The sequence below is a fragment of the Aulonocara stuartgranti genome, assembly GCF_965226115.1.
Source record: "Aulonocara stuartgranti genome assembly, chromosome: 7".
NCBI lineage: Eukaryota > Metazoa > Chordata > Actinopteri > Cichliformes > Cichlidae > Aulonocara > Aulonocara stuartgranti.
Window position 1 is genome coordinate 37,085,166 of NC_138945.1, and position 11,346 is coordinate 37,096,511.

The following is an 11,346-nucleotide window of genomic DNA, read 5'->3' on the forward strand; positions in this document are numbered from 1 at the left end:
CCCATCTCCCCCATCTCCCTCCCCTCTCTTCACAGTCACCCCCCAACCAGTCCCAACAGTTGACTGCCCCCTCTAGAGCCTGGTTCTGTCATAGGTTTCTTCCTTTAAGGGTAACTTGCATTAGGAAATCTCTGAGCTGAGGAGGAGAAACACTGAGCTGGAGCAGCTCTCTCACACAGAGGACCCCACCCAGTTTCTACACAACTACACCTTGCTGTCAAGTCTCAGTGAAGCTCCCGACTCAGCCAGCATCAATATTCATCCTGAGAGGTACACCAAGGATGTGACGGCAGCTGTGTCAGAGACCAGAGACAAACTACAGGACATCCCCAGTGAGGAATGGACAAAAACCTCTCTGAGAGGAACTGAATGGGATGTCTTACTGTCACAGACAGAGCCCATGACCAGAGATGAATTCTTAAATTATAAATGTCAGAACACATTCAATCTAAACACAACACACCAGCGTACTGAATGTGTCCAGAGCTTAAAAGTAGAAAATAGTTCTACTTAAGGTGAAAGGTATCAAGATCACCCAGACAGATTCACTGACTGAAAATCTGGCTTTCTGTTCATAAAATTACATTTATGAATGTGGAACCATGGGCACATGGTAGCATTAAATAATTAAAAAAAATTATAGCATCAAATGCGGAAGCATCTTTGCCCCCAATGCCCCCACAAGAGTCTTCTTTGATTTCAGTCCCCGTTGCTGATTGGTCGCATTGTTATGGCACATGAGTTGACTGACGCGGTATTCCACCAATTGGATTTGCTTGACGTCTCCACTCTCGCCAATCAGCGCCTGGGAAATGAAAACACACTTGAGTCTCCTCCCTCTTCCCTTCAGTGTGTGTGAGAGCAGGCTGTAGCAGGGCTGATGCAAAGTTGCATGTAACCGGTTAGCAGTGAATACCGGTCGTCGGCTTTGGAGGTTAAATTCCGTATTCTTTAAATATAAAACTAGCGCGTTTTAGCGGGCTGCTGCTGCAGTAACAGAGCCGAAATGGCGACGGAGATAACGAAAGATGTGGAACAGATCTCAGTAGGTAAGGAAGGAGAGTGAGCTAGCTGGTTAGCTAGCTCCCACAGACATGTGTGGCTTTAATATTGCATCAGTTGCAGAGATGTTAGCAGTTAGCCTGCTGTGTAACGCCGATTTCTGATTCTGTCAGGTCTCTGGAATGATATGAGCTAATATGTGGCATGATCACGCATCGATCGGCCCTTCTTACCGCTGCAGAACCAATGAAAGTCATTATACAAACGAAAACATTAGCAAGGATATGCTAACATTTAGCCACGGCAGCTGTCAGTTTGCAGTGGAGAAGCAAAAGGAGGCTGCGGCAGACCTGGATTTGAATATCTCACCGTCTTTTATTTAATTGATCAAACCAATATCTAACCCGTGACTGTATTTCAGTCTGTTTTAATCAAGCAGGAAACTGAAGGTACTTTCGGTTTCATTTTAGGGTGTCACTATGATAGAATTCACACATATGTGGTGTAAATATACAGCAGATTTTTACACATTACATGTAAAGTTCGTGTAACGATAATAAGCGTGACAGTCTTAGTCTTTACCATTGCCTGTTGTTACCCGGAGGCTGACTATTTTACATGTCAGATATTTGAACACATGATGCAATCTTGCTGATCACATTGCTCAGTGGTATGTAGTAAGTGTGAAAAGTACTGCACCAGTCACCTCATTAGCTTTATATTACAATATTAAAGAGGGAACCCCAAGGGTCACACGGTCACTTATGAGGATGTACTCACTTTTAAAAGGAACCAGAACAAATGAGGGATGGTGCAAGATGACCTGATCCCATAAGCTTGAACAAGTAAAGTTTGAAGCCTGAACTTAAAAGTACAGAGGGTGTCTGCCTCTTTGTCTGACATTCTTTAGCTATCAGGAAGATCTCCTGTGTAGGAGCCGGTTGCTGAAGGCTCTGTCTCTGATTCCTCTTTTGGAAACTCTGAGTCTGAGAACAATGTTCTCTACTAGGATAATTTGGTACTTTGAGGTCTGAGATATGGTGGGGCCTGATTTTGCAAGACTTTATATATGAGGGGCAGAAGTTTAAATTCAATTCTCATATAAGAGGGCGCTAACGTGGGAGAAATGTGACGTCTCCTTCTTGTCCTTGTTAGTACCGATGTGTGGAAGTATTTTAAATGTGTTTTGCTCACAGCATTTTAATTCTCTTGAGTGACGAGTAAGCCCTGCCTTGAACGCAGGTAAAATCTAAGAGATTGCACATATTGAGAAAATACTGAGCCGACTGTGCTGGTGTTTCTCAGGTGAGCTGTATGTGTCAGATAAATGTGGCAGCGACCAAGACGGAGATGGCACGGAGCAGAAACCCTTCAAAACTCCTCTCAAGGTAACTTGTTTGTTTACTTCAGATGTGCACGGGTAAAAATGCTTCAGGCTGCATGGATTGTGGGATGTCTGTCAGCACCTCACTGTGTCTTTGGATCTTCACAGGCTCTGTTGTTTGCTGGAAAGGAGCCGTTCCCCACCATCTTTGTAGAGTCCCAGAAGGAGGGAGAGGTTGGTTATATTTATAGATGATCACTTTAACAAGGATAGAAATCCAATCTTTACCATTTTGAACCCAACTTTGCAAGTTTTATTCCAGTACCAGCTGCAGCACCTGTTTTTACTAACTGTTATTAATGACTGATTCAGTTTATTTTCCTCCTCGTCTCCCTCAGCGCTGGGCGGTGATCTCTAAGACACAGATGAAGAACGCAAAGAAGGCTTTTAACCGCGAGCAGATAAAGAACGATGCCAAAGAAAAGAAGGAGGTTTGTGTCTAACCTCGAGATGTTTCCTACAATCAGTGGGTCACAAAACATTCTACAGATTCATCCGTTTTGTGCTTTTCTCTTCATTATGGCTCCGCTGTGTTTGTCGTAAAGGCCGAGGACAACGAGAGGAGAGAGAAGAACCTGGAGGAAGCCAAGAAGATCGTCATTAAGAACGATCCCAGTCTGCCTGAGGCTGAAGCAGTCAGTCTTTCTTATTTTACCTGTATTTTGGCTCCTGCTCCTGTTATAAAGTTTGGTTTTAAGTCTGATTGAACTTGAACACAGAAGTTAGCAAAAAACAGTCCAAAGAACAGCAGCTCTGAATGCAGCCTCATTTCCAGCTCCATCTTTTTAGTGTTAGACTCAGAGTAGCTTTGCATGATTCACAGTTCAAAGTAAACAGCTTGTTTCGTTTCTATCTGAAATCACTGAATGACTGCATTATGCTTGATTTATGTTTACATTTAATTTGAAATATAAGGCCTGAGCTTTTGGTTGCTTGCAGATTTATAAACCTCCTTATTGGGAACCGTTTTATGAGAATTAATTGTTGTAAAATAATATATATGAGAAAAAATAAGAACAGCCCTCTTAACCTGTTCCTTAAAGTTTCACTTTTTGGTTCTTTACATTCATTTTTAATATTTTGCAGCGGATGCAGCGTTTCTGAATAAAAGTCACATACAGTTTAAAAACAAAGAAAGTAGATTAAGCTGAAAGTAACTGGCTTTGTGTAGATAGAAAACAGTTCACAGACGACATTCCTGAACCAGAATGGTTTGTGTGGAGCGATAAGCTTTGGCTGGTTTGCTGCTGTTTGAATTGAGCAGCTGAAACACAGAAGTTTGTTTTAAACCCCAAACTAGCTGAACAATCAATAGAAATATAAATATGACTCCAAAGTCTGAATCATTTCACTGATTCTTCTTCTTCCTGGTGATGATTTAAAGATGATTGTTGTCTTTATTTCAGGTTAAAATCCATCGTCTCCAAGAAAAGAGAGGCCAGAGGGTCAAAGTGTTTGGATGGGTTCACCGCCTCAGGAGGCAGGGTGAGGAAACAGTCGATCCATTCAGTATTTACTCATTCTCATTTCAATTTAAGATTCCAAAGTCAGAGAATTCAAAACTTATTTGTTGCTTGTTATTCATTTATAATACGGACAGCTGCATTAAAGGCTTAAACGAGGATATTTCTGAATTATTTTGCATTTAAGAATAATGTCAAAATGACAAACTTGAAATGAAAAGATTAATTTGTAAGTTTAAGATTCTTTACTGACTGTGAAAAGAGAGAAATGAGTAAGATTCAGTTTTTAAGATTGAGCCAAATTAAGTTTTTTAAGAGGATAGAAATAATTAAAATGTTACTTTGAGTCAACATATGTGTATTATTATGTTTTTTTGCTTTTTATTTTGTCTCCTCCAGGGAAGAACCTGATGTTCCTTGTGCTGAGAGATGGCACCGGTTTCCTCCAGTGTGTCCTCTCCGATCAGCTGGTAAAGCTTCATAAACCCCCATTTTTAACCTTTCTACACTGTGAGCTACATGTTATGGTTAAAAATTAAATGTTCATGTCCTGTCACGGCCAAAAGTTTGGCACCGGTGTGGTTTTTCACAATCTTTGCTGCTTCTGTCTTTATTCACAGTGTTTCTGTGTTGTTGTGCAGAGTGATCAGAAACGTATTCACAAGCTGCAAAGAGCTCCCTGGGATTAAAAAGTTGTTTGTTTGTTTTTTTGGGGGGGATAAACGTTTAACTGCCGCTCCTAAAACATTTGGCCGTGAATGTAGTTCAAGACATTTCTTTTTATCCTCTACCACCAGGCCTAAGCAGAGAATCAAAGATTTAACAAAATCGGTGGGAGTGATTCATTTGAAGTTGGTGCTTTAAAAAGAAGCTGTTTAATTTCTGAAGTTGATTCTGAGTGCGACTCTCTGTTGTTCTTGTCTTTAGTGCCAGTGCTACAACGGCTTGGTTTTGTCCACAGAGAGCACGGTGGCTATTTATGGGACCGTCACTGCAGTTCCTGAAGGAAAGCAGGTAAACTCACCTGCTGCAGAAACCTGCTCTGCCTGTGCATGCTCACAGGAAACTAGGTCACCCAGAGCAACATGTTTACATGCCCCACAGTTCTTCCTGGAATCATCCTAACAAGAAATCACCGCATGACTGAAAGTGTATTTCAGTAATGAGATTTGAGTTTCTGTTATTTTTATCAGTGTACAGTAAATATGTTGTGTTAAACTAATAGTTGAACAGAACAGAAAACTTTGTCTTCTGCTAAAGTCTGAACCATGACTGAGGAACAACCTGAACAATCTAGTAAACTGTCTGTTTCCACTGATGAGCCTCCTCAGCCGTTACAGATGCTCTGCAGATGCAGGACGGAGATGTTCAGTGAGTTCTCCACGTCTTCTTTTCTCAGGCGCCCGGAGGCCACGAGCTGCACGGCGACTACTGGGAGCTGGTTGGCTTAGCTCCGGCGGGCGGGGCCGACAACCTACTGAACGAGGAGTCGGACGTGGACGTCCAGCTGAACAACCGACACATGCTGATCAGAGGAGAGAACGTCTCCAAGATCCTCCGAGTCCGATCCACAGTCACACAGTGCTTCAGGGACCACTTCTTCAGCTGTGGGTACTACGAGGTGAAGCACAGATTTATTGTGGATGCCAAAATGTGGTGGGGTTGGGTTTGTTTTGTTTTTGCTTCTTCACCTCTAACAAGGAAAGAAACCCCCAAACCTGATGACCTCACTTTTAGTCAGTGACACTCTGTGCCTCTGTCACAGGTTGAGAGTAGTTTTGCAGATTAGGAATCAGATCCACCTGAACTGAAAAGCTCCTTAGTCACGTCAAGTCGATGCTGCTGGCCAGATGCAAGCTAAATAGCTTTTTTCCAGTCTTCTTAAAGCAGCTGCTTGAGTGTAGCTGGTCACATATTCCACCTGCAAATATCTGTCTGTGGCCTAAGTTTGTAGTTTTTAGCTGATTGTCTTATCTGGGACCTATTGAAGGATTTAGCCTCTATCAGATAAGAGCCTGGTACTACATCTTCTTATCAAATCCAAATGCATTCAAATCACTTCTTCAGTTTGTTTATTTGATTACAGATATTTTAGTCATAAAAGTGCAGTTTAATAGTACAGAGAAGTCTCACTCGACAGCTGCTCGCTCAGAAATAAAGTCGGTAATAACTACAAACCGTTATGGTTGTTTTATTTTATCCTGCTTTGTGATTGGCCCGTTTCTCCTTTATTCTGAAAAATATGCAGCAGCAGTAAGTTTGAGGGTTGAGTGTGAAAAGGAGCAGACAGCTCGGCATCAGACTGAGGATCGCTTTGCTCTACAATAATCGTTAATTTATTTTTCCGGTGTAGATCACTCCTCCGACTCTGGTGCAGACTCAGGTGGAGGGCGGCTCCACGCTCTTTAACCTCAATTACTTTGGCGAGCAGGCGTACCTGACGCAGTCCTCTCAGCTCTACCTGGAGACCTGCATACCTGCCCTGGGCGACACCTTCTGTATCGCCCAGTCGTATCGGGCCGAGCAGTCTCGCACTCGCAGACATCTTTCTGAGTGAGTCGCCACGTTACAGCTTAAAAGCCTTTCTGCAAAGATCCATCATTTACTTACAGTGTTTTTATTATTGTCCTCCATGGTCAGATACACTCACATCGAGGCGGAGTGTCCCTTCATTACATTTGAGGACCTGCTGAACAGACTTGAGGACCTGGTGTGTGACGTGGTGGACCGAGTGCTCAAATCTCCCGCCGCAGAGCTGCTCTACGACATCAACCCTGTACGTGACGAGCGACAGTTTTGTGCTCCTGCGTCATTTTTCTAACTATTCTGGAGCATTTGACCTCATAACATTCACGTGTGGTAGTAAAGTTGATATTTTGTTTGGTGACTATGGCTTTTCCAGAACTTCAAACCCCCGAAGAGGCCGTTCAAGAGGATGAACTACAGCGAAGCCATCGAGTGGCTCAGAGAGCATGACGTCAAGAAGGACGACGGCACCTACTACGAGTTCGGAGAGGTGACGGTTGAACACAGCACATCATTCAGCTGCTCAGCTCATCTCATAAAGTCCCCAAAACGTCTGATATCAAAAAAAAAATTAATCAAACATATTCCAAACAATTCAAATTCATGAGTGCATACAATCCATTAAACATTCATCAATGTTTTATTAAGTTTTAAAACAGTCCCCTCGATTAAAATGTTAAAAATTTTCCAAAAACACCCACATCTTCATTCCTTAAAGTATTATTCACACCAGCTCCTCTGAACGTCTAAGCCGGCCTACACTTGTGACAGACAAACAGGAAAGTGATCTTCAAAGATCCTGTCAGTAGCAGAGAGCTGCGGTTTTCAGAGACGCCTGTAGAGGGCACTATTGTACAACTTGTTAAAAAGCTCAGCTGTCAAACTTTGGTCTTTTCAGATGTTCTGCAATCATTTACAATTTATAAATACGGTTTTCTCCTACCTGAAGAGTTTTTTATTTTGAATATTCATGAAGTCTTTCTTTGATTCTCTCTCTCTTTGACTTGCCTGTTGTGTCGATATTTCTCCCTCTGTCAGGACATCCCCGAGGCTCCAGAGAGGCTGATGACCGACACCATCAACGAGACCATCCTGCTCTGTCGTTTCCCGGCCGAGATCAAGTCTTTCTACATGCAGCGCTGCACCGAGGACAAACGCCTCACCGAGTCGGTACGAACCTCACAGATCCAGCTGCGGTGTGGCTGAAGCCTGGTTAGAGAGCGGGGAGGTCATGTCCTTCACTAAAAGTACAGTTTCTGTGTGAAGAGGAGCATGAGCTCTTCACTTCAACCTGAGCATTAAGTAGGTAAAAAGGTAAAGACTTAAAGTATAAGTAAGTTGGTGATGAGTGAGTTAAAGGCTCGGCAGGAGAGTGTGAGTGACCTGTGGTGTGAGAGACGAGGTGTAGAGCTTCACTAAAGCAGGTCATCTGTGACTAAAAACAATGTTTTATCTTAAAAATAAAGGCAGGACAGCAGAACGGCAGTTGTGATACAGCGGCATGTCAGGAAACAACCAGCGGCCTTATTAAGATATGATCTGATATATTCATTAAACACAGTAAAGGTTCAAAGTTCTTTATTTGTCACATGCATAGTTATACAAGTATAACACACAGTGGTCTGTCTCTGTTTTACCAAAAACAAAAAACGTGAGTTACCTGGATCCCTCGAGTATCGTATGTTTGTCTGTGCTGCAGGTCGACGTGTTGATGCCAAATGTTGGTGAGATCGTGGGAGGGTCGATGCGTATCTGGGACGCTGAAGAGCTGCTGGAGGGATACAAGAGGGAGGGAATCGACCCGACTCCATACTACTGGTACACAGACCAGGTAAATGAACACTGGTTTGACCTCAGATGTTTTGTGCACCTCACTACATCTTTACTTTGTGCAGTTAAACGACTCACGTGGCAGTTAGTTTGTAACGTTAGCTTGAATAAGGTTATCAAACATGTGCTAGTCGACGTTAGCCAGAAGAAAGACAGTTCAGGACTTGGGGACCAAATCCTTGTTCAGCTTTATCATTAGATAACAGTGGTTCTCTTATGGCTGATGCAGTGGCTTCCAAACTTTTTGTCTCCGAGGACCACCAAACAGGAAGTCAAGATTTTAAGGCCCACCTGGAATGAGCCCTAACGTTTGGCTTTATTGCATCACTGCATGTGTGTAGTTGTTGGTAGCTGTGTGTTTCAACAGGCTTCTGTGTGTGTTTCAGAGGAAGTATGGCACGTGTCCTCACGGCGGTTATGGTCTGGGTCTGGAGCGTTTCCTCACCTGGCTGCTGAACAGACACCACATCAGAGACGTCTGCCTGTACCCGCGATTCATCCAGCGCTGCCGACCCTGAGCACTCACACGCCCACACACACACACACACATGCAGTCAGTACACCCGCATGTGGCAGCGCACATTAAATGAAACCGAATCCATAGTTTGCCCGTGTAGCTTTCATTTCTGAAATCTGAAGAGTTTAAAACTTCACCATGCAACTCCTCAGAAACAAAGTCGGACGCCAGCTGTGCTTCGCCTCTAACCTTCACAGCTTCCTCCTGTGACTTCAAAAGTGCATCTGATCATGTTCAGTGTCTGATTATTAAACCAGAAATAAACAGTTGTTTCCTGTAAGTATCTGCTTCTGAATGTTGCAAAATATTAGCTCAGTCCACCTTAAATTCTTTGTTTTTCTTCGGGAAATTTGGCTTTAAACATTGAACCTGCAGCCACGACATTTACTAAAATAAGTCAGCCTTAAGAATATTTCAGGTGCTCCTGAACAGAAAGCTGAAAAATATGAATCGAAGAATAAAACAAATCCACTTTATTCCTGAGACTCATCGGTGCGTCCGTCCTCCTGAAGTCTGGACTCAGGAGAAATTCACAGCCTCAGCATTGCTTCTCCTGCACGTGGTCCTGGGAACATTTTCTCAAAACTGTTCGTCATTGGTGGTTTAGAAGTGTGACATACTGTACGTGTTGGCCTCAGGGGGTCTTATTGTGTTTCTGTTCTGCCTCTTCATCTGAAATAAATAAACTCTTACTCGATCAACTGAAGTTAAATAAAAATGTGATTCAGACGTGGCTGCTTTGGGCTTGTGTCCTTTTTTTTTTTTTCTCCTTTTAACCGTAACAAAACCTTAATTATTTAACCTAACAAACACTACAGGACATTTTAATGAAAGATATTTTATATTAACTATTTTTACTAAGTTCACACAACGTCTGGCCCCATGTCATGCTCATCATCTTGCGAAAATCTGTGCCTTTTGTTGCTGCTCCACATGCTACAACACCGCCCCTACAAAGTTCCAACAAAGCAACACTTTAAGATGCCGTTTTTGCTCCTTCCAGGCCGGATACTTTGACAAAATCCTCGTAGACATTTCATCAGATCAGCTTGGTTTTTGGTCGGATCAGTCTAAAGATCACAGTGATGCTATATTGCAAAGCGTTTGAGTTCATGTTGGAGGGCATGTCCATGGCCCTATTTATCTTATGTCAACCTTAGGACTGATGTTTTTGCACCAACTTTCTTTTGATTGGCTGCTCCTCACAAAACAGAAGGAAATTGCAGCGTTGCAGTTCCACATATGACCACTAGAGGCTGAGATAATCCAACACTTGCTTATAAAGACTTTGAAGCGAAAGAACCCAAATGGCGACAGGTTGCGTCTGTGAGAACTTCCCCATCTGGCAGCTTTTGTTTCTTTCTTTGTGTTTCTGCTTAATTTAACTTCCTCTTCTTGTAAAAATGTTTTTAAGGAAGAAGGAAACATTATGCAAACTGGAGAAACTGGTATTATTTAATAGGAATGTGGGCCATTCAAACGAGATTCTGATTCAAGGAAATAGTTTTTTGAGCTCTTTAGTAAGGCCTGATGCTGTTTAAAACACACTTCTATAGCATTTTAATCCCTTATTTAATTAGTTTGATTACCGGGAGGTTGTTAGGCAAATGTTTGTAGACGCTTTAAAAAAAAACCCATCAAAACACATGTTCTGACAGAGCAAAGCAGTCGTAACAGGCTGTTTATGATCAGCATGGTAAGCCTTTGGCCACTTTTGCACCAGAAAGTGCAGCATAAAATACACAGCAGGTCAATGAACATGTGAAATGTTAATTATGAATAACTCATAATTAAATGCAGAGGGGCGTAATAGTGGGGATCAGGTTGGATCAGCTGCAGTGTCAGGTGATCAGGTGTGTCACAATTATAGAGCACATTGTGTGTTTCGCTTTTTCTGTTTAAATTAACGTTTCTCTTCTTGTTTCCAGCTCTGATTAAACTCTGATACTTTATCTCCTAACACATGTCTCTTAACACGCCGCCTGTGGGCGTGACCAGCACGGCCGTGGGCGGGGTCCTTTAACGTTAAGATGACGCCACACTGAGATAACGATTCTACGTTAAGCACGCCACGGTAACAAAGCAACAGACCGGAAATTGACTCAAGCTATTTCTATAATAAAAGCACGTGTTCTTTTTCTTTTCTTTTTCTCAGTTTAAAGCAAAAACAAAATAGATATCGAGCAAAGGGCTTGTACAATGCAGCTTACAATCCGTTTCTATATATAATTTTACTGTCATAAATACAATGAGAAATGTGAAATATATGTTCAGTTTAATTTATTCAATTATTTTTTGTATACTTACCTTGTTAAATCCCAAATAGTTGTAATTAGAGTAAAATAGTTCACTAATCTCTGGAACTGACATGGTTTTCTATAATTTGTGTAATCTTTTGTATGACCTTGTATTTTTCTTTTTTTCTTCCTTTTATAAATTTTGTTGTTATTTATTTATGTATTTACTTACAATAAAAAAAGCTTCAGTTTTACTGTTTTTGTTGTTTTGTTTTAGTTTTGATTGATTTTATTTTATGTTGTGTTTCATTGTCTTTATTCTAGATTGTCTTTTATTATTTATTTTGGCTTTTTTTTCGTTGAACGTTGAGGGAAAAAATATTGCTG

The 11,346-nt window shown here is 41.8% G+C and overlaps 1 protein-coding gene across 1 annotated transcript; it reads left to right on the plus strand.

Moving 5' to 3' along the window:
- The first annotated feature begins 833 nt into the window (after positions 1-833).
- nars1 (asparaginyl-tRNA synthetase 1) lies at positions 834-9,455 on the plus strand. The gene is made up of 15 exons (XM_082542430.1): positions 834-1,049; positions 2,308-2,390; positions 2,495-2,560; positions 2,725-2,817; positions 2,932-3,021; positions 3,793-3,871; positions 4,249-4,319; positions 4,777-4,863; positions 5,249-5,470; positions 6,203-6,402; positions 6,490-6,625; positions 6,752-6,865; positions 7,414-7,545; positions 8,075-8,206; positions 8,592-9,455. Exons 1-15 carry the CDS (start codon positions 1,007-1,009, stop codon positions 8,721-8,723), a joined length of 1,680 nt encoding a protein of 559 aa, XP_082398556.1. The 5' UTR covers positions 834-1,006; the 3' UTR covers positions 8,724-9,455.
- Positions 9,456-11,346: the final 1,891 nt, after the last annotated feature.

Coding starts and splice junctions, on each gene's coding strand:
- nars1 (XM_082542430.1), top strand. CDS start 1,007: ATGGCGACGGAGATAACGAAAGATGTGGAACAGATCTCAGTAG. Junction 2,818..2,931: donor ATGCCAAAGAAAAGAAGGAG/GTTTGTGTCTAA, acceptor TTTGTCGTAAAG/GCCGAGGACAACGAGAGGAG. Junction 6,403..6,489: donor ACTCGCAGACATCTTTCTGA/GTGAGTCGCCAC, acceptor CTCCATGGTCAG/ATACACTCACATCGAGGCGG.